Source organism: Eulemur rufifrons, chromosome 8, assembly GCF_041146395.1.
Source record: "Eulemur rufifrons isolate Redbay chromosome 8, OSU_ERuf_1, whole genome shotgun sequence".
NCBI classification, from domain to species: Eukaryota; Metazoa; Chordata; class Mammalia; order Primates; family Lemuridae; genus Eulemur; species Eulemur rufifrons.
The window spans coordinates 35,939,825-35,963,606 of record NC_090990.1 but is presented as its reverse complement, the minus strand read 5'-3'; the positions used below and the strand labels follow the sequence as shown (position 1 = coordinate 35,963,606).

The window sequence follows — 23,782 nt, the reverse complement described above, 5'->3', positions numbered from 1 at the left end:
CCTTACAATGATTTTAGTAACTTAATCTCAATATCTCTTACCTTATGTGCAAATAAAAGGTAACAAACAGTTCCTCTCTCAAAAAGTTTATTATCCTCAAAACAAATGAGATAATACATTGGATATCAGAATCCCTGGGGGTGGGGCCCAAGCATCTGTGGTTTTTAAAAGCTATACAAGTGATTCTAACTAAAATCAGGTTATTCTAATATATAGAATATTGACATAATGCTTAACTCACAATTTGGTACATAGTAAATGCTCAGAAATTTTTCATCATTATTATAGTTGCTGTTATCATTACCTTATGGGTGCCATTTCTTGTGATTAATTTTGAATAAATAACTGATAATTAAATGTAAAATGTGGAAAGCCAAGATTACCTGCACTGCCTACTTCCAAATACTTTTGATTTTCACCACCACATGCTATATTGCTAAATGGCTGGGAAACATAAAAAATGCATGGGTAAGGAATTATAAAAGATAGAGTTACTTTTTTCATTTAATGTCATGGAGGAAGTATGCTCTTTATGGTCAGAATATCTAAGATTTGTGTCCCAGCTCCACAGGTTAATGGTTTGGGGATTTGGGGGGGCAAGCCACTTAGCTTTTATTAATGTCAATTTCCTCATGTCTAAAGTTGGGCTAAGATAAACTTTTGTTTGTGGATGGAGTAGCCAAATAATAAAGCATATTAAAAATACTTGGGAAATTTTCTGGCCACATAGTAGGATGTTAATGATCAATAAATGTTTCATATTCCTCATTTCTTTATTCCAGCTTCACATATGTATATCATTTCTCCATTAGGTTTTTCCCTGTTTTTATGAATAATCCAAATCCTGAAAGTACACTTTGGCTTCCCTGTTGATAGGAAATGGATCTAACACTTAGAATCTCAGAAGAAACAAGGGGATTAATCCCTGTGAGGTTCAAAGGCCATTTGTCTCCTTCATATTGATTTTCTTAAATCAGGCAGTAGCCAAGACCCTAGGAGAAGTAATTAAACTGACAAAAGGCAAGTCTAGGTTATTAATAATGGAACAGCCTTGGACATTCTTGATGACTTAATTTAATGACAGAAGGAAGGTCTGAAACTAAAATGCCTGGAGATGGTGTCAATGGCTGGGTCTCTGAGGAGAAAGGAAGACAAGTTATTCCTAAAAGCTTGTTTCATGGAACAAAGCATTTTGTGATAGTCCCAAATACAAAGCCAGAGAAAATGATTTTGATTGTCTCTTTTTAATAAAACAAATTTTAAAGGCTTGAAAAATTTCCATGATATTTCCTTTTTACCCTTACTTTGGGAAACAGACTTGGTTGGAATTATGGAATTTTAGAACCTTAGCAAGCAACTCAATGGCAAAAATCGTGGACATCTTATCTGTTTATTCCCTGGATTCAAATATTTATTCCATTATCTATTAATTACATGACTTTGAGCAAGTTAGTTAAGCTCTCTGAGCTTAATTTCTACATATATGAAATGGAGATGTTAATATTTATTTTAGTTAGAATATTTCAGTTTTTTTAAAGTATGAAACCCTTGGCACTTGATATTATTATATATATATTATACCTCACACAATAAATAATTGTTGAATGAAATAATACATGAATTTTGATGCTTCCCTCTCTTTCATGGCCTCTAGATAGAAAGGCTAGCCTGTGGTAAAGTCTTGAAATTTTTCCCTTTTCTCCAACTATGCTGGCTATCATGGTTCTAGTCCTCATCATCTCTGATGTGGACTATGTCAGTGGTTTCAAGTGTCTTTTAATCTCAATTCTCTTTCATAATCTCTCTTCTCCTCCTATGACAAAGTTGTTCACTAAAACAAAGGTCTGATCTCTTTTAACTATACTGTTCCCCAGGAAAGACATTAGACGTCTAGATCTCTTTCCTTCCCCATTTTAAAGGTAAGACCCAGAGAGGGGAAGGGATTTATCCAAATACCTAGGCCTCTATAAATTATTGCTAAGATTATGGTTGAGCCCAGTACTCCTCACCTCTAGCAGATGATAATAAAGAAGGTGCAAAAAAGGACATACATCTTCCAGTTCTAGTCAAAGGGGTTCCAACTATTATAGTTGGAGAATTTTTTAAATTGCAATTCTGTACTCATTTACTGTCTTTATTTTTGTTGAATTTAAATGCACTACTGTTACTCTGATGATGTTGTTTATTTCCATGCAAATTATAGGTCAGCTTAGAGAGAGGGGGCACAATTAATAATAATAGCTAAAACTTATGTAGCGTTCATTATGTACCAAGTATGGTTTCACATACTGTATATGTATTAACTTACTTAATTCTTATTGCAACCCTATGAGATAGGTACTGTTATTATTCCCATTTTTTCAAATAAGGACACTGAAACACCAAGATGTTCTGGCAAGGTCACAGAACTTGAAAGTGGTAGAGTTGGGATTAAAATTCAGGCTTCCAGGTTCAAGTCAGTGCTCTGAACTGCTATGCTTAGCTGGCACAAACACATTAAATTCCCGTGGGCATGATTCATCCTCACCATACAGTTGGCCACTAGTCCATATCGCTTCCTTTAACCCTGCTTATCGTCTCCTGTCTTAATTATCAGGAAGTAGCAACTTACATAGCATAGTCTTCTAATGAACTTCTCCTTTCTTTTTTAGAGGGTCATTTTCAACATTGTTAACTTCAGTAAAACCAAGAGTCTTTATAGAGATGGCATGGCCCCTATGGTGAAATCTACAAGCAGGCCAAAATGGTAAGTGATCCACAGAATGAGACCCCTTCTGATTAGAAAATTTGACCTGGAGCTCAAGCTTATCTGCTGTACAGCTGGGTCTCAGCCTCACTGCCACTGACAAGAATGAAAATGAGTTTTTGGATAGCCATTGTCTGGGCTCTGGGTACTATTCTTTGAGAATGTTGGAAATATGGTCCTATGCTTAGAATGACCAGCATTGTATTATGAGGGAAGGTACAATTTGTTATTTGGTGAACTTTGCTGAACTGTTTGCCTTTTATCATGGTATCTTTGGAAGCACAATTAAACTTGGTTCTTTCTTTTTTCTAGCCTAAAAATACATGATGTACAGTAACCTACAAAGGCATTAGAAACTACAGTCTAGTAGATTTCTCTTACCTCGCATGGTTTTTCTGGTGTTTTTGTGGATATTAAAGTTCTATTTTTCCCATTGTTTGCTATAATGAAGGGGAGGAGAGTTGGGTAGGATTGATTAATAGTAATAATAATGATGGTGGTAATAATGTTAAAAACAGTAATAATAATAATCACCCCACTTATTGAGAGCCCCTTCTGTGTCAGATGCTTTACGTTTGATGTTACTACTTCCACATTATTGCAAAGAAGGTTTTAAATATCTTTATATTACAGATGAAAAATTGAGGATAGGAAAAGTTAAATACTTTATCAAGACCATAAATAGTAAGAGGAGGAGCCTATGTTATTTATATTTCCCCACACTGCCTTTCCAGCCAATTCATTCATTCATCCATTCATTCATTTATTCATTCAACAAACATCAATTGAATGCAACAAATTGATAATTTTTAAAGACAAAACCCAAAGTATTATACATCTATCACATAGTAGGTGTTAAGTGAATGCTTGTTGAATAGAACTGAATTTATTATGTACATGTAAAGTGCCTGGCACTTGCTAAGTGCTCAATAAAAGGCATCTATTATTAATAGCATTATGTAAAGCACTATATAAATACAAGGAATTGTTAATATTATTCTAGCTTTGATCTCTGTTCAAACTTTAATTACTAGTGAGTAAATAGTCTCCAAATGTCTGTATTTATAGAAAACTAGCAATTCATAAATATTGAATTGTACTTTTATCTACAAATGATACTTGGCAATTTTCTATAGATGCTAAGCTGAGAAACTCAGGTTTATAAAAGTGTAGGCATTTGATGATGATAATGAAAACTGTTTATTAAAAGGCAAAAATATCTCCCTGGATATGTTTTTTGGTTTTTTTGTTTTTTTGTTTTTGTTTTTGTTTTTTTGCTTTTCTATATCAAATCGACTAAACTGATGCTCTTTCTCTGAATCTCGTTTTGTCAACGGGATCTGGGCAAGGGTTGGCTTTTGCTTTGAATCTCTCAATCCAACCCATGTAGATAATAATAGAACTCATTCCTCTGTGAATAGTCATATGTGTAGGTGAGTACTTCAGACCTTGCAAGTAAAAGTACATCACTGTTGACCCACTCATGAGGGCCTTCAAAATGACATTGTATATCTTTTTCCATATTCTGTATTGGGATCTTCATACAGAAACAATAATCATCATCCCCGTTTCCCAAGTGTTCAGTTCTGAAGGCTTCTCATTTTGTGTGTGTGCTTTTGAAAATCCTTAAACCTTAATTATTTCATTTTGCTTTTTTTTTTTCCTCAGGAACTATCAGTTGGTTTTTGTCTGTCAGAGCTCTTGACAAGATTTTGAAATATTAATGAGTCTTTGAATTGGGATTATAATGCCTTAGACTGAGTTAGTTCCCTTATCCAATGTTGGCAGGCTCTCAATCGTAGCCATTATCCAGTCATTGGGGTTTTTTAATGGTCTGAAAGAGCCTAAAGTTTCAGAATTGAGTTTCTTGTAGTTAATCAAGCTACTTGGGCATAAGGTATTATTTTGTTTATATATTATACCTCTTAAGGATTGTGGTTAGGGTTCTATAGTGTCATGTTCCTCATACTCATGACTCAATATTTCTTAACAATGTCCAAGGCTGAGTTTGCTATGTGCTAGGCACTGCTGGGAACTGGCATTTCAAGACATCTGAGAACTATATCTTCACCTATGCAGAACTAAGGCTAGGAATACTTACACAATTAAGTGGAGGCACAAGCCAGAAAACTCATGACTCCAAGTTCACTGTTCCTCCTATATTCCATGAATGGGGATGATGGGAGGAAGGAACACAAAGAAGCACAGAGTAGCATCCTGTGTTGTGGCCTTTGGTAGATCTGAAATAACTTCTTTGATTGTCTTTTCTATTATAGCAGATTGAGAATATTGGACTAAATCTAAGAGATGAATTCCATTTAACATATTTTTATTGAGTATCTACTCTGTGCTAGATCCTGGGGTGATAAATATAAATCTGACTTGGATTCTATCTTTAAAATTTTATTATTTAGAGGTTGAAATGAAACACAAACAAAAATACATTTAATATAATGGACATTGTGCTAAAAACCAGGAAGGTATGTAAAGCATGCAGTGGGATTAGAGAAGAGGAAGAAAATTATACTATTAGGAATGTGGGGGGAAAAGGAGACACTCTGTGGAGCAGGTGGTATTTCAGCTAGATCTCAAAGAATGGGACATGAAAAAATATTAAGAAAATGGGATACCAAGTGGAAGAAATAACATGATAAGACATGCTGTCTCTTTTATGAGCCTCAATTTCTTCACTACAAAAACTGCATAATAATAATTTCTACAGAGTTGTTATAAGAAACAAATGTGAAATGGATGTGCAAATACTTTTGAAAGTCTCATGTGTTATCGATTGTATAAATTCTTTGACCTTTATTTTCTTTTCCCCTGATTCAACCCAAGACAAATTGTGTGAGCATTATTTCTTTCCTTTCCTTCCCTCTCCTTCCCTTCCTTCCTTCCGTGAACAAATGCTTACTAAGTAGTGAAAATTGACCAGCAACAATGCAAGACATTAAAATATAACAGTTACCAGAGAGATATGTTTGACCTTTATCACCACTTCTATTCAACATAGTGGTGAAAGTCCTAGCTAGAGCAATCAGACAAGAGAAGAAAATCAAGGGCATCCAAATGGGGGCACAAGGGGTCAAATTATTGCTCTTTGCTGATGATATGATCTTATATTTAGAAAACCCCAAAGATTCTGCCATGACACTACTGGAATTGATAAACAAATTCAGCGAAGTCTCAGGTTATGAAATCAATATACACAAATCAGTAGCATTCATATACACCTGTAGCAGTCAAACTGAGAACCAAATCAAAGACACAATACCCTTCACAATAGCAACAAAGAAAATAAAATACCTAGGACATATTTAACTAAGGAGGTAAAAGACCTCTACAGAGAGAACTATGAAACACTGAGGAAGGAAATAGCAGAGGATGCAAACAGATGGAAAACCATACCATGTTCATGGATCGGCAGAATCAACATTGTTAAAACGTCTATGCTACCCAAAGTGATCTACAGATTCAATGTAATCCCTATTAAAATAACAACATCATCCTTTGCAGATCTAAAATAAGTAATTCTGCTCTTCGTATGGAACCAGACAAGACCCCATATAACAAAAGCAACCTTAAGCAAATACAACAAATTAGGAGGCATCAATTTACCAGACTTCAAGCTATACTACAAGGCTACAGTAACCAAAACAGTATGGTACTGGCATAAGAACAGAGATATAGATCAATGGAGCAGGACTGAGAACCCAGATATAAAACCATCCTCTTATGCCATCTCATCTTTGACAAAGCACAAAAACATACACTGGGGAAAAGAATCCTCATTCAATAAATGATGCCAGGAAAATTGGATAGCAACATGTATTAGACTGAAACAGGATCTGCATCTCTCATCTCTCACAAAAATCAACTCATAGTGGGTAACAGACTTCAACCTAAGACATGAAACTATAAGAATTCAAGAAGAAAATGTTGGAAAAACTCTTATAGATACTGAACTAGGGAAAGAATTTATGAAAAAGACCCCAAAGGTGATCACAGCAACAACAAAAATAAATAAATGGGACCTGATCAAATTTAAAAGTTTCTGCACAGCTAAGGAAACTATCACAAGAGCAAACAGACCACCTACAGAATGGGAAAAAACATTTGCATGCTACATATCTGATAAAGGGCTGATAACCAGAGTCTATATAGAACTCAGGAAAAGGAGCAAGAAAAATCAAACAACCCCATTAAAAAGTGGGCAAAAGACATGAACAGAAACTTTTCAAAAGACGGCAGACTAATGGCCAAGAAACATATGAAAAAATGCTCAACATCTCTAATCATCAGGGAAATGCAAATCAAAACCACAATGAGATATCACTTAACTCCAGTGAGAATGGCTTTTATCAAAAAGTCCTAAAACAACAAATGTTGGCATGAATGTGGAGAGATAGAAACACTTATACACTGCTGGTGGAACTGCAAACTAGTATAACCTCTGTGGAAAGTAATATGGATATACCTCAAAGAACTAAAAGTAGAACTACCATTTGATCCAATAATCCCATTATTGGTCATCTACCCCCAAGGAAAAAAAGACATTCTATAAAAAAGACATCTGCACTAGAATGTTTATAGCAGCACAATTCATAATTGCAAAGATGTGGAAACAACTCAAGTGCCCATCCATCCATGAGTGGATTAATAAAATGTGGTTTATGTATACCATGGAGTACTACTCAGCCACAAAAAATAATTATAAACTAATACCACTTATACTATCCTGGATGGAGCTGGAGCCCATTCTTCTAACTGAAGTATCACAAGAATGGAGAAACAAGCCACATATACTCACCACTAAACCGGTACTAATTGATCAACACTTATGTGCATATATGGAAGTAGCATGCATCAGGTGTCAGGCAGCAGGGACGAGGGGATAGGTAAATTCATACCTAACAGGTATGGTATGGGATGTCTAGGGGTTAGGCATGCTTGTAGCTCTGACTCTGGCGGTTCAAAGGCAATATATGTAACCAAAGCATTTTTACCCGTAATATTCTGAAATTTAAAAAAAAGAGAGAGAATTGAATATTTTTTCTTGAAAGAAGTTGTCCAAGGACTGGAAAAAGTGGTAGTCACTTGGTGCAAGATCTGGTGAATATGGTGGATGACAGAGAGTATCCAAGTCCAGCTGCTATAGTTTGAGCAGTGTTGTTTCTGCCACATGTGGTTGAGCGTTGTCTTGCAAGAGGATTGACCTGTCTCTATTTTAACCAATCTCGGCTGCTTAATCCCAAGTATCCTCATCATTTCCTCCAGTTGGTTGCAATAGACATCTGCTGTAATCGATTGACTAGGCTTCATGAAGCTGTAGTGGATAATACCAGTACTGGACCACCAAACTGACACCATCAGCTTTTTTTGATGAATATTCAGTTTTGGACTGTGTTTTGGCACTTCATCTTTATCTAACCATTGTGTTGAATGCTTGCAGTTGTGCAAAAGAATCCATTTCTCATCACACATAACAATAAAGTGTAGAAATGGTTTGCCTTTATGTTGTGACAGGAAAGAAAGACAAGCTTCGAGATGATTTCTCTTCTGACGCTGCTTTAATTCATGTGAAACCCATCTCTCCAGCTTCTTTACCTTGCCTGTTTGTTTCAGATGCTCCAATATTGTTGGAATAGTAACGTCAAATCTTGCTGCTAATTCACACATCAGTTGAGATTGATTTGCTTCCACTATAGCTTTCAGATCATTATCCACTTTGGTCTCAGGTCACCCGCATGGCTCATTTTCAAGATTAAAATCACCAGAATGGAACTTCTCAAACTGTTCACGTACTGTGCATTCATTAGACACATCCTTTCCAAACACTTCGTTTGTATTTCAAGCTGTCTGAGCTTCATTGGTTCTATAACAGTACTCATACTGGAAAATAACACAAATTTTTGCCTTATTCATGATTTCACAAAAATTGCTATAAAAAATTTGACAGATAATCACAAACCAAAACATGTGTTTTCAAGTCTGAGGATGTACCTTCACAATAAAAATAAAACAAGAAGTGTCAAAGTGAAATGTCAGAGATAACAACTGTCAAACTTAGTGCTTAAGGAAATCAGACATTTCATACTTAACCTAATACTGCTATTGTTCTCAATATATAAGGAGCAAATATTTAATACAATTATATGTGGAAAGGTAAAAAGGCTTAAAATGAGGTAAGGTTTCTACACTTCAGGCAAACTGGTAAGTGTCAACACTGTACACTGTGATAGGTTTTGCATGTGTAATACTATAGGATGGTAAGGGAGAGGTAGATGGATGATCATAAAGGGGTAGCAGCTGGGAGATCTCTGTGGTAATGGGATAATTATGTATCTTGATTGTGTTTGACAAAATGGCATAGAATGACACACACACATCATACCAATGTATATTTTCTAGTTTTAATACTGTATTATAGTAATGAAAGATGAAGCCTTTGGGAAAATCATGAGTGAGTTAAGTTTTTTCAGAGTCAAAATTTATATGCAGAATTTCAACTGTGCAAGGAGTCGACACCCATAACCCTCGAAAATTTCAAGCATTAATTGTAGTGGCAATTATTAATTGTAGTGGCAATTATTATTATAGTATGTTTCCTTCATATCATTGAGCTTTATTTTCCCTATCAATAATGTAGGCAAAATACTACTTTCTGACCAGTAGTTATCATAGTATAAATGTTAATGCTTGCACAACACCTACTTAATGCCAAGCCCTAATTTAAGTGGTTTATACTTAAAAATTTATTTAATCCTCACAACACTCTGAGTCAGCTACTATTATTTTACAGTGATAAAACCAAGTTGTAAGATTGACTGAGATATAGGATGTAAAATACTGTATAAGATATGAAGCCTTGGACAATCAATATTAAATGTTACAGGATGGAACTTACACCTTTGATCAGGACTGAAACTTACTTTTCTGTTTTTAGATCCATTGGATTGGAAGCTTCATGAGTTTTCTTTTTGTTTTATTCACTGCTGTATCTCCAGTACCTAGAACAGTACTTAGCACAAAGTAGGTGCTCAGTAAACGATTGCTAATTTAATTAAAGGACTATTTTGAAAGACCTTCTGATCTTTCATTGACCAGATGCTCTGGAGTGCTCCTTGGTGCTGAACTTTCCCTGCAGCTGGGAATGCCTTGTTCTTTCAATGTTCATTTTCTGTCTTGTGAGGAAGCCTTAAGCCCACCATATCTCCTGACTTTCCTTTTCATATAATCCAGCTCAAAGCCTTAGTCCTATTCAATCTGGTCTCTCTCTTGCCTGTCCATGTCCCTATTCCAGTCCTCTGGCATTAATCAGTTTATTTAAGAATGATTCAATCATGTCATAGTCTGCTTCCCTACAATTTACCGGCCACCTTGCACTTTCCATATACTCCAAAATTTATTATGTCCCACCCTCATCCATACTGTATTTGCTTCTTCCACTAAGAATGTTTTCCCCTTCTTTGTCTATTGTAGAAATCCTATGCACCAATATTCTTTATTATACCTCAAACTTTGTACATGTTCTTCCTATGTCCAAAATACCCACCCTTCTAGATGACTCCCATATATGTTGCAGGCCTCAACTAAGATGCCATTTTTTTGGAGAAAGCTTCATCACCTGAATCACCAGGATAAGATTAGGCACCCATGTACTCACAGAGCTTCCTCCTGTCAATATGGTGTCATAATTTCCTGTGGGTTTGCTTCTTTCCGTATCAAATTAAGTTCCTTGAGCACATTACAAATTGATTTATCATTCCCCAGTTCCTGCCTATATTAGGGTAGGCCAACTGTTGTATTTGACCACAAATTGTATAATGGATCAAGCAAATATAGATTTATTTTGTGAATATGAACAGATGGACAGGGCAGTCCTCAGCCATATAGTCCTTCAGAGACCCAGGCTGTCATCTTCAGTTCATAGCTTCCAGAGTCCCTTGAGCATCAGCTATATTCCAACCAGCCAGATAGAGAAAGAGGTAGGAAGATCCCACGTGGGAGCTTTTTATTAGCAGTCTCAAAGTGGCTCATATCACTTTCAGTCAAATCTCATTGGCTAAAATGTAGTTAAATGGTCACCTTAACTCTAAAGAAAGTTGTGAAATGACTGTACGTGCAGCTATATGTGCAGGAAGAAGTGGAGAGCATGGCTTTTGGAGTTAACTGGTAGTGTCTACTTCATCTCAAATATTTATTCAGATGTTTATAAAATCATTGAATGAATTCATTCTTAACAACCCATATCACATATTATTGTCTCTACAAAGACTTTCCTGATTCCCTTAAGAAAATATTTATGTCTGAACCATTTTTGTGGCACTTGTCTCTACCTGAATTACAGTTATTTGCACACATGTTTCCTGCCATCAAAAATTGCAAGTCCCTTGAGGACACTGTCTGACATGGAAATCAGTGACATCTAGTAGAAAAAGCACTGACTTTGGAAACATACAGCCTCGATTTGAATCCCAGTTCTGCCAGTTATTGCATGTGTGATTTTAGGCAGTTTCCTTGGCCCTCTGAGCCTCAATTGTTCTTGACATTCATTGATCTGGCTTATATCTCTGGGGCCTCTACTAATATTTTGGATATAAATCAATACCTTGAATTGCTGCCTTTAAGTTAATATTAACTGATAAATGTTACAGTTATATCAGATTACATTTATTTGGGACCATGTGTTTACCTTTTATGGTAATTAAGCGATTGGACCAGGAGCAGAGACAAGGGATTTACAAGGACCAAAAGTCAAAATATGAGCTGTCCTTTATCTGCTGCTCTGCTAAATTTGGGGATTCATATTTCTGATAATGAAAGAAATAATCAGAGATATACTCAAATTTGTTTTTAGGGATGTTCATGGCAGTGTACCTTGTAATTGAGAAAAATTATAAATTTTCTAAATACCTATCATTAGGGATTGGTTAGATATATTTGGAATATCCTAAGATGAAGTCATTAAATATCATTTTGCAAAAGAATATTTAGAAACTAAGTTAAATATCACACATATATTTAAAAGACATAGACTAGTATTTGTAGTGGATTATCTCTAGATATTTAGAGTGCTTTTTTCTCTTTTTTGGTATCCTTTTCTGTTATTTGCAAAATATTTGAAAATGAATATCATTGCTTTAATAATATAAAATTTATTTGTAATTAATAAAACAAAAATCATTATAATAGTGCCCTCTTACTTCTGTAGTCCTTTTATGCAGATCATATTCTCCTTGAGTCCAAGAGTGGTTAGATTTTTAATGCTGGGAAGACCCTTGAATTTAGGGTTTATGATCTTATAATCTCTCCATATATGCCAACTAGATCTGGGTCTGATCAAGTCTCTGTCTTTTATTTAATAATGTCTTTAAGATATAGTAATAATTCATGTACCATATGTTTTACTTATTAACAGTGTCCAATTCAATGATTTTTAGTATATTGAGTTGTGTAACCATCAGCACAATTTTAGAACATTTTCATCACTCCTCTCAATAAAAACCTACACCCATTAGCAGCCACTCCCATTTTCTCAACCACTGTCTCTAAGAAACCCTTAATCTACCTTCCATCTATTGGATTGTGTATTCCGAATATTTCATATAAATGTAATCATATACATATGATCTTTGTGACTTTTTTCATTTAGTCTGTTTTCAAGGTTCATCCATATTGTATTAATAGCATATATGAATACTTCATTTCTTTTTATGGCCAAATAATACTCCATAATATGGATATGCTGTATTTTCTTTATTCATTCATCAGCTGATGAAAGTTTGGGTTATTTCTGCTTTTCTCTATTATGAATAATGCTGCTATTAACATTTGTGTGCAAGTTTTTGTATAGACAATTTTTTTTCTCTTGGGCATATACGTAGGAGTAGAATTGCTGCGTTGTATGGTAATTCTGTTTAACTCTTTGAGGCATTGTCAAACTGTTTTCCAAAGAGACTGTACCATTTTATGTTCTCACCAGCAATATATAAAGTCAGGTCTCTTTTTAATTCTGGTACAGATGCTCCTTGACTTATGACATAGTTATGTCCCAATAAACACATCATAAGTTTAAAACATCATAAGTCAAAAATGTAACTTATATGTCTAACCTACTGCATGTCATAGCTTAGCCTGGCCTAACTTAAATGTACTCAGAACGCTTACATCAGCCTAGAGTTGGGCAAAGTCATTTAACACAAAGCCTATTTTATAATAAAGTGTTGAATATCTTATATAGTTTATTGAATGTTGTACGGAAAATGAAAAACAGAATGGTTGTGTGGATACTTGAAACACGGTTTTCTACTGAATGCATATTGCTTTCACACCATCATAAAGTCAAAAAATTCCAAGTTGAACCATCATAAGTTGGGGACCATCTGTTTATATTTTCTTCTCCCATATAGTGTGTGTGTGTGTGTGTGTGTGTGTGTGTGTGTGTGAGCTGTATGTGGTATGTATGAATTTGTGTGTATGTGTATGAGTGAATAATGTGTATGTGTACCTGCACACGTGTGACTCTTTGGCATCAGAGTTCAGACTGGTGAAACCATTTAGATACTACGTTTTCTACCCCTCCCAGACAAAGAGTCTTGCTGGCCTATCTGAGACAGTTCTTGATTGATAGCAGCCTGCATCCAAACCTAGAATCTGGCAGCTTCCAACCTAGGTTGTTCTGCTAGTGGGCTGCAAGGTCTCCAAGACTGAAGAAAGACAGTATCTCTAGCAAAGTGGTCTTGGGTAGGGTCCAGTTTTGGAGTTTAGATTGTCAAAAGTCACTGAAGATGGTTATTGACCTTAATTATCATAGAGGATTTGGAAGATTCAAACTCCTTCCCTTCCTTCTCCTCCTTCTCCAGCAATGCCCCCTTTTTTCCTGATCCATCTTTCTGGAACCAACTTCTAAAGCCAGGTTCCACCACTTACTTGTTGGGTGACTGAGCAAGTTATGTAACTTTTCTGAGCTTTTGTTTCCATAGATATAAAATGAAGCTAATAACATCCATCTTACAATGTTTTTTTGTGAGAATTAAAACTACATGACTTCTCCTTAAATATTATAGCCATAAGAACTACTGTTCAATTTTCTCATTTTTCATAAATACCCAACATTGTCTCTAGAACTTAATGCCTCTCCATGAAAGTTTGCTTTTATTTTCAGGTCTGATTTTTTCAACCCATTCCAGAAATCTTTAATTTGATAAAAAAAAAAAAAAAAAAAACCCAAAAACTTAATACGCATATTTGGACAATAAGAAGAATACTTTTTGCTCTTTGGTTAATGATCAAGTATAGCATAAATAACAAAATTATTTAACTTTAACCAAGATATGCTTTAATATTAGGGAATTGGTGGGGGAGAACAAAAACCTAAGCTCACAAAATAGCACATTATAAAACCCCAGTCATTTAAAGAAGAGTTAACTGAAATAGAAGGAATTACCTCCCACTCACTCAAGTGAGAAGAAAAGAAACAATTAAAATGAATATATTAGGGAGAATATTATTTTTATTTCAATATTTCCATTATATTTTTTCCAATTACATGCTGAATAGAGTTTTTTAGTGCAACTGAAACCCCAAGATAGAGTTTTTAAAAAGTGAATTGTGGAAGATAAATGAAGCTCTCTTTTGCTGGGTGGGGGGTGGGATTTCCTGACAAAAACAAAGAAGATGAGACATTAAGTGTGTGCTAGAGGGGAGAGGATATATAGTTCTGAGTGAACCAACAATGATAAAATCTCTGGAGGCTTTATCCTTTGTCAAACTTCTCTTTCCAAACTGGATAGTATAAAAAAATGCTTTATGCACTGCTTCTTGAGCGAGCATGTGGGTGTGTGGTAAGGGAGATGGGGAAGGAAATATGAAAGTAGCATCTTTTAAATTCTTTCTAAATATCACAGAATTTCAGATGTTGAAGGGACCTTAATGATCACCTAGCCCTAATTCTCAGTGAACAAATGATAAAAATGAGGCTCAGAGAGAAGTGATTTGTCCGGAGACACAAAGCAAGGTAGACAAAACCATGTCTGGAGCTTGAATCTCCTTTCAGGCCAAAGCCATACTCCTAAGCTACATGGGTGGCTTCAGTCCTGGACTGAAAGACATCTGAAGAAAGACAGACACATCTGTGACAAAAGGCTCTACTTTGTATCAATATGGCTCTGGTCAAGTTCCTTAATGTCTCCATGTGCCAATTTCTGTGTCTATAAAAGGTGATTATGCCTAGCTTTTGGTATATTTAGGAGGATTAAGTTCGATAAGGTGGCGTAAATCACCCAACCCAGCAACTGACATTCCCTTTCCCTACCCATCTGCCTTTAGTTTTGACTTTACCCTTCACACTAGGCTTGGCTAATTTTCCAGAACCCCTTAACCTCTCCCCGGCCCTAGTCCTCCCTAGCTTAGTGCTGTGAGAGCAAGCCCCAGCCAGTGCTGAGTCACTCCCCACTGCAGAGCTGGTTACTCATTTGTCCTGCTTAGCATATTTGTGACCCCATCACAGTTCAAGCAGTCTCCAAAGGTCAGAACCCAAGCACTGACAAGTCCTTCTTTGAATTGATCAAGGAATCCAGATGCTTGCTTTGATCAGAGGAATTTTTATAGATGACTGATTCCCACCAACCATGTCATCTACATATTTTTCAGGGCTATTTTTGGAGCTAAATATTTTCTGAGAAATATCCCTGGAACCTGAGTAGTTCTTCTCCTGATTGCTCCCAGTTGTCTCTTTATAAAGGACCATGAGCAAGTAGTTTTTCAAGACCAGGTTGGCAACTTTTCATAAGTGGCTTGTGTTAGTTCTTTCCTTTCTTGATCTCCTTTTTTTTTTTTTTTGTTCTCCCTTCCTTTCCTGTGTTTAGTAAAAAGTTACTGAAAGCAAAGACTTTTGCTAGATGTAAACATCAAATAAGTCATATATCTGTGATTTATAGTCCAAAAGCAATGTATTTATAATACACCTGGGTTAGCAGTATGCATGGGATGCTAGGGAAAGAAAAGAGGAGGGTGCATAGCCAATTCTGCACAGGTGGTTAGGGAAAACTCCTGAAAAAATTGTATTTGAATTGAGTCTTGAAGAAGGAGTTGAAATTTATGAGCTTAGCAAGATAGGGAAATGGGTGTTTGTGCAAAAGGAAGAGTACTGCAAAACATGAGAAAGCCTGGTGTATTTGGAAAATAATGAAAATTTGGGCTGACTGTAACACTGTGTGCTGGGAATGGGGAAGATGAGCAAACCCTAGGTCCTGTGCTAGGTGATAAGGCTAGAAATCAGTTTAGGAAAAGATTATTGACTGTGAGCTTCTTGAGGTGAAAACAATCTCATCTTCCTTATACCCTTAGAGATCCAGAAAGAGTAGATACCCTGTGAAAGTTGTTGAACTGATATGAGCCACCACCATCTTTCTTCTTAATTACTGCAATGACCTTCTAACTGCACCCCCCCACACACACTTTTTTATTTCAGAATATTATGGGGGTACAAATGTTTTGATTACATGATCTGCTTTTTGGGCATTTTGAGTCAAAGTTATAAGTGTGCCCATCACCAAGGTAGTGTACATTTTATCCGTTAGTTGTAAATTTACCTGTCCTCTCCTACCCTCACTACTTGGTTGCCTTTGAGTTTTACTACCATATGTGCACATGGGTGTTGATCAATTAGTTACAATTTAATAGTGTGTACATGTGGTTGTTTTTCTATTCTTACAATACTTCACTTGAAAGAATGGTCTCTAGTTCCATCAATGTTGTTAAAAAAAAAGGTAATAGTTCTTCATTTTTTATGGCTGCATAATACTCCATAGTGTACATATGTCACATTTTATTAATCTACTCATGTATTGATGGACATTTGGGTGATTCCACATCTTGCAATTGTGAATTGTGCTGCAATAAACATTCAAGTGCACGTGTATTTTTAATAAAGTGACCTTTTTCCCATTGGGTAAATACCCAATAGTGGGATTGTTAGATCAAATTGTAGGTCTACTTTTAGCTCTTTGAGGTATCTCCATATTATTTTCCATAGATGTCGTACTAGTTTGCAGTCCCACCAACCACTAGTGTATAAGTGTTCCCTTCTCTCCACATCCATGCCAGCATCGGTTGTTTCAGGACTTCTTGATAAAAGCCATTCTCACTGGGGTTAGGGGATGTCTCATTGTGGTTTTGCTTTGCATTTCCCTGATGATAGAGACTTTGAGCATTTTTATATGTTTATTGGCCATTAGTTTATCTTCTTTTGAAGAGGTTCTATTCATGTCTTTTGCCCACTTTTTTATGGGGTTGTTTGATTTTTTTCTTGCTGATTTGTTTGAGTTCTTTATAGATTCTGGATATCGGCCCTTTATCAGATGTATAGCATGCAAATATTTTCTTCCATTCTGTAGGTTGTCTGTTCACTCTATGGATTGTTTCCTTGGCTGTACAAAAGCTTTTTAGTTTAATCAAGTCCCATCTGTTAATTTTTTTGTTGTTGTTGCTATAATTGCCTTTGGAGTCTTCTTCATAAATTCTTTCCCGAGCTCAATATCTAGAAGAGTTTTTCCAACATGTTCTTCTAGAATTCTTATAGTTTGATGCATTAGGTTTAAGTCTGTTATCCATCATGAATTAATTTTTATGAGAGGTAAGAAGTATGGATCCTGTTTCAGTCTTCTACATGTGGCTATCCAATTTTCCCAGCACGATTTATTGCATAGGGATTCTTTTCCCCAGTGTATGTTGTTGTCTGCTTTGTCAAAGATCAGATGGCAATATGAGGATCATTTTATATCCGGGTTCTCTGTTCTGATCCATAATTCTATGACTCGGTTTTTGTGCCAGTACCATGCTGTTTTGGTTACAATAGCCTTTTAGTATAGCTTGAAGTCTGGCAAGTGATGCTTCCCAATTTGTTCTTATTGCTTAAGGTTGCTTTGGCTATATAGGTTCTTGTCTGAACTATTTTTCCTAGATCTGAAAAAAATGATATTGGTGTTTTAATGGGGATTGCATTGACTCTGTGGATCACTTTGGGTAATATAGACATTTTTAACAATGTTCATTCTGCCAATCCATGAGCATGATATGTTTTTCCATCTATTTACGTCCTCTGCAATTTCCTTCCTCAGTGTTTCATAGTTCTCCCTGTAGAGGTCTTTCATCTCTTTAGTTAAATATATTCCTAAGTGTTTTATTTTCTTTGTTACTATTGTGAAAGGTATTGAGTCTTTGATTTGATTCTCAGCTTGACTGTTGTTGGTATATATGAATGTTACTGATTTGTGTACATTGATTTTGTAACCTGAAACCTTGCTGGATTTGTTTATTAATTCCAAGAGTCTCTTGGCAGAGTCTTTAGGGTTTTCTAGATATAAGACCATATCACCTACAAAGAATGATAGTTTGACCTCTTCTTTCCTCATCTGGATATTCTAGAACAAATGAGCCTAACAGACATTTATAGAACATTCTACCCAAAAAACAGTGAATATACATTTTTCTCATCACACTCCCCCACCCCTAATACACACACTTTTACCCTTGTATCCCTACATTCTGTTCTCTACACTGGAGCGATCATTTTAAAACACAGGTCAGATCGTCGCACACCTCTACTCACTCATTTCTTTTTTTTTTATTTATTTATTTTTATTTCAGGATATTATGAGGGTACAAACATTTTGGTTACATTTTATATCTTTGCCTCACCCAAGCAAGAATTAGAGGCATCCCCTTCCCCTCTACAATGCTCACCGCGTCCATTAGTTGTGAGTTTACCTCCTCCCAACCTCCTAATCCCTAGAGAATATTACTACTGTGTGAGCACCATAGTGTTGATCAGTTAGTGCCAATTTGATGGCAAGTACATGTGGAGCCTATTCTTCCAATCTTGTGATACCTCACTTCGAATAATGGACTCAAGCTCAATCCAGGAAAATATAAGAGGTGCTAGTTCACTGTCATTTCTTATAATTGAGTAATATTCCATTGTATACATATACCAAATTTTAATAATCGACTCATGAATTGACAGGCACTTGGGTTGTTTCCACATCCTTGCCATAGTGGATTGTGCTTCCATAAACATTCAGGTGCAGATGTCTTTATTATAGAATGTCTTTTGCTCTTTTTGGTAGAGGCCTAATAGTGCTATTGCCAGATCAAATGGTATTTCTATTTTAGCTTTTTCACCTCATTTCTTATTAGTTTCCCTCTTGCTCACAGCGATCCAGCTGCACTGGCCTCTGCTGTTCCTCAAACATACCAGATGCACTCCTTCCTTAGGGTCTTTGCACTGGCCGTTCCCTTCTGGAAAGCTCCTAGATCAGATATCCACATAGCCAATTCTTTCTCCTCCTTTGACTTTGATCATATTTCTCCTTAATGTCATCTGCCTAGTCATCCTATTTAAAACTTCGAAGCACTCTATTGCTCCCTTTTACCCTGCTTATTATTTGTTTGTAGTCCTTATCATATTCTAATGGACATATATACTTTACCTTTAAAAACTGTTGTTCATTGCCTGTCTTCTGCTAAGTTGTAAGTTTCATGAAGGTAAAGATCTTTGCTTTGTTTATTGATGTATCCCAAGTACCTAGAACAGAGCTTGGCACATAGATGTTCACTAAATATTTATTGAATGACTTTAGTAAATATTTACTGAGTGCCTTCTCTGTGGTAGGCATTTTTTTTTTTTTTTTTTTGAGACAGAGTCTCACTCTGTTGCCTGGGCTAGAGTGCCGTGGTGTCAGCCTAGCTCACAGCAACCTCAAACTCCTGGGCTCAAGCGATCCTACTGCTTCAGCCTTCTGAGTAGCTGGGATTACAGGCATGCACCACTGTGCCTGGCTGATTTTTTCTGTATATATTTTTAGTTATCCAGCTAATTTCTTTCTTTCTTTCTTTTCTTTTTTTTTTTTTTTAGTAGAGAGGAGGTCTCTCTCTTGCTCAGACAGGTCTTGAACTCCTGAGCTAAAATGATCCACCCACCTTGGCCTCCCAGAGTGCTAGGATTACAGGCATCAGCCACAACCATGCCTGGCCTGTACTGGGCATTTTATACAAATAATTATTAATAACACATCCTCCTCATGCTTATATGGTTTTCAGGCTGTTAAGGGATACAGGACTGATATATTTTCCTTTGTTCTAATACAAGAGGACAAGTGCCAAGGGCCACCTGAGAAGATGTGGGTGTCATGGTAGAGAAATCTTTGAATTGGGGGCATCTTTTGTTCTTCTTGCGTGTTAAAGTAGTAGGATGTGAGGAAGAAACAGGGAGTGGTCAGTTTACAACAACACAGATTGCAAAAGACTTGAGGCTCTTGATCAGGAGCTCCAGGCTTCTGTCACCAGCATAGTAAAAGTATCCTTGGCTGAAGATTAGCAAAGAGGACACTGTAGTCATGAATATAAGGTGATTGTTCAAGATCACATAATTAAGTACCGGGTTTTATTATGAAATCAGAACTCAGTTTCATATCTAGGAAAAGACTGATATTGTATTCCAATTTTTGTGAATATGTCTACATAAACCATAAAACTGATTCTTAAGAAGGGCTGTGTTGTCAAAAACTTCAGAATATGCTAAGTAAGCTAAGGAAGTCTACTGGACATAGATATCAGGTTTCTTACTTCATGGTATAGGGTGATTTTCACTGCAAGGCAAAGCTATACCAACCTGCAAGCTGTTTGGCTGAATTGTCTTTTGCTTGGAAAAAAGAAGGGAAAAGATTAGTGATCACTTGGAAAAAAAGAATGGAAATAATTGGTGATCAGATATGTACCTGAGAAAGTTTATTCTGGCAAAAGAATGGGGGATGAATTTTTGATGAGTCTGAGACCAGTTAAGGTATTGTTGCTATAACCCATGTGAAAAACGATAAGGGTCTAAAGTGGAAGTGTGGGAATAACAAGGATGATATGGATTTGTCCATCCTATATACATGTAATTATTGAATGCCTAATATTTATCAGTACTGTTATTGCTGCAGAGGATAAAATAGTGAGAAAAAAGAGATATTATTCCTATAAAAATTGACAGTCTAACACAGGTGACATATATTATTTGAATAACCACAAAACAAATGTATAATTACAAAATTTGGTAAGTACTATTGCTATGGTCTGAATGTCTTTATTCCCCCAAAATTCATATGTTGAAACCTAATCTCTAAAGTGATGGTAATAGAAGTTGGGGCCTTTGGGGCATGATTAGGTCATAGGGTGGAGCCTTTATGAATGGGATTAATGCCTATAAAAGAGGCCTCTACATTGCCCCTTTTGCCTTGTGAGGGCACAGCTAGAAGGTACCCTCTATGAACAAGGGAAATGAGCCCTCACCAGACACTGAATCTGCCAACATCTTGATCTTGGACTTCCCAGCCTCCAGAACTATGAGAAATAAATTTCTGTTTTTTATAAGCTACTTTGTGTAGGGTGTTTTGTTATAGCAGCCTGAATGGACTAAAACAACTAAAAAGGACATGTATGTATTTCAAAGACAGAACTTTGAATTTAAAGAAGGATTTGATTGCAAATCAGAACCACAATGAGATATCACTTAACTCCAGTGAGAATGGCCTTTATCAAAAAGTCCCAAAACAATAAATGTTGGCATGGATGCGGAGAGACAGGAACATTCATACACTACTGGTGGGACTGCAAACTGGTGCAACCTCTGTGGAAAGCAATATGGAGATACCTTAAACAGATACAATTAGACCTACCATTTGATCCAGCAATCCCATTATTGGGCATCTATCCAAAAGAACAAAAGACATTCTATAAAAAAGACATCTACACTCGAATGTTTATAGCAGCACAATTCACAATTGCAAAGATGTGGAAACAACCCAAGTGCCCATCAATACATGAGTGGATTAATAAAACGTGGTATATGTATACCATGGAGTACTACTCAGCTATAAGAAACAATGGTGATATAGCACTTCTCGTATTTTCCTGGATAGAGCTGGAACCCATTCTACTAAGTGAATTATCCCAATAATGGAAAAATAAGCACCACATGTACTCACCATCAAATTGGTTTCACTGATCATCACCTAAGAGCACATTTAGGAATAACATTGATCCGGTGTCGGGCAGATGTGGGGGGGAGGGGATGGGTGTATACATACATAATGAGTGCAATGTGCACCATCTAGGGGATGGACATGCTTGAAGCTCTGATTCGGGGGGGAGGAGGCCAAGGGCAATATACGTAACCTAAACTTTTGTACCCCCATAATATGCTGAAATAAAAATAAATAAATAAAAACGTGGAAAAAAAAAGAAGGATTGATGATTAGGAAAAGAGGGGAACAATGAGTTTGGGAAGACTGTTAGGTATTAATATTTATTGAGGGCTTAAAGTAGAAGATGGTGCTATTCACAGAGACAAGTAAAAGGATAAGTCATATTGAAGGAAAGGCAGGTTTGAAGTGAGGGAAAGATATAGTGAGTCCATTTTTGCACAAGAGCCTCTAGAACATCCAGGTAAAAAAGTACACACCTATAAATATGGAGATCAGGAGAGATATCACAAAAGGATATAGAGATTTGTTGTTACCAAGACTTGGGTGATGGTTCAAGCCACCTCTAGAGATGTGGCATAATATGAAAAGAGATTCCTCCTGCCTTCCATAGCAGCTCCAACAGGCCTAATTATATTATTAAATCATTAAATATTCAATACAGCTTGCAACAGATAGAAGCAATTTTGTCTAATGTCCGTAGATATTAATATCATTGTGCACCTTAATCCTTTCATTATCAAAAACTTTTATTCAAGTTAAGTGTTATGCACACTCTGATTTGTCAGGATTTTGGTGTTTTGCATCTGATCTTACTTTGTATTAAGGCTGTAAATGTGATTAAATTAAACTTGTTTGCTATGGAGAGACTGCTTTTGCCTACTGTTGCATTGTCTGAAGATTCTGAAAGAGTATAGACTTTGTTAACAAATACACCTGGGTTTCATTTCTAGCTCTCCTACTTTCCAGCTAAGACAAACAAGTTGCTTAATCTCCCTGAGCTTCAGTTGTCTTATCTTTAAACTGAAGTTAAGGTTATCTTGGGTATTAAAGAGAAAATATAAAATATTCAACGTAGCACTTAGGCATAGCACTTAGGGCATAGCACTTAGGAAGCACTCAGTAAATTCAGTACTGAGGTGAATCCAGTTCTCAAACTGATTAATCTTTTTGTACTGAGCCTTTCATCACTATATCCCAGAGACCACTGGCTCTGGCTTGGCTGGAAGCATGCAGAATAAAACAGTCAAATATGATTCTTGGTGGCCACTAGCCCTTATACCCACAAGAAGATGGAAGATTTGTCAGGGATGACCCTATCATACATGGGAATCCAGTTTGCTTAGGTCATGGATGGTCCATGCCAGAGTTTGCTTACTGAAAATGAACTCTCAATTAACTGAATTCTGTGAGCTGTGCCAGTGTAAGAACCAAAGGCGATTTGGAAGCTTTCCTAACTTTACACCCCCTGGTGAGCCTATCCTCATTAAGGTAAGTGGGGTCAGCTTGAAGCAGTTCTACCATGGGACTGGTGGAAGCCTATGATTAATCTGCCTGACTAGAAGCCTGTGTAATGGTTTCTCTGCATAGTTCTTTAGTATTTTGTTCTAGCTATCACTGTAGCAAGCTAAACAGCATATATCTTTGTAGCTGTGGCCCTTTCCCTTTTCAAGAATGCAATATTGAACAGAACATTCTAATACCTACATAGGAAGAAAATTTCTATTTCTTCATTTTAAGTTTGATTCCGATATTTTCTATTGCAATTACAGAAAGTCTCTGATTTTGAGAAAGTTAGAGTCTAGTGGGCAAGACAGACACTTATATTATTCCAATATTGAAGGATGGATTTGTGCATAATTCTTGATCTTCATATGCCACCTGGCACTCAGTGGCTTACAAGTAGATCATGCCTGATAAATTCTGGTTGGTTGAAAAAATGAATTAATGAAAGGAGTCAATAATGCATCTTAGGGCCCTCCTTATTTTTCTGTTTTATCATATTTGG

At 36.3% G+C, this 23,782-nt stretch overlaps 1 protein-coding gene across 3 annotated transcripts in view; it reads left to right on the top strand.

Moving 5' to 3' along the window:
* Nucleotides 1-23,782, top strand: part of AGBL4 (AGBL carboxypeptidase 4) — a 1,250,690-nt gene that overhangs the window by 598,320 nt on the left and 628,588 nt on the right. For all 3 annotated transcript variants that reach the window (XM_069477908.1, XM_069477907.1, XM_069477909.1), the window contains one exon: nt 2,652-2,746. In XM_069477908.1, coding sequence (XP_069334009.1) covers nt 2,652-2,746 — 95 coding nt within the window. The remainder of the gene's footprint in view (nt 1-2,651; nt 2,747-23,782) is intronic.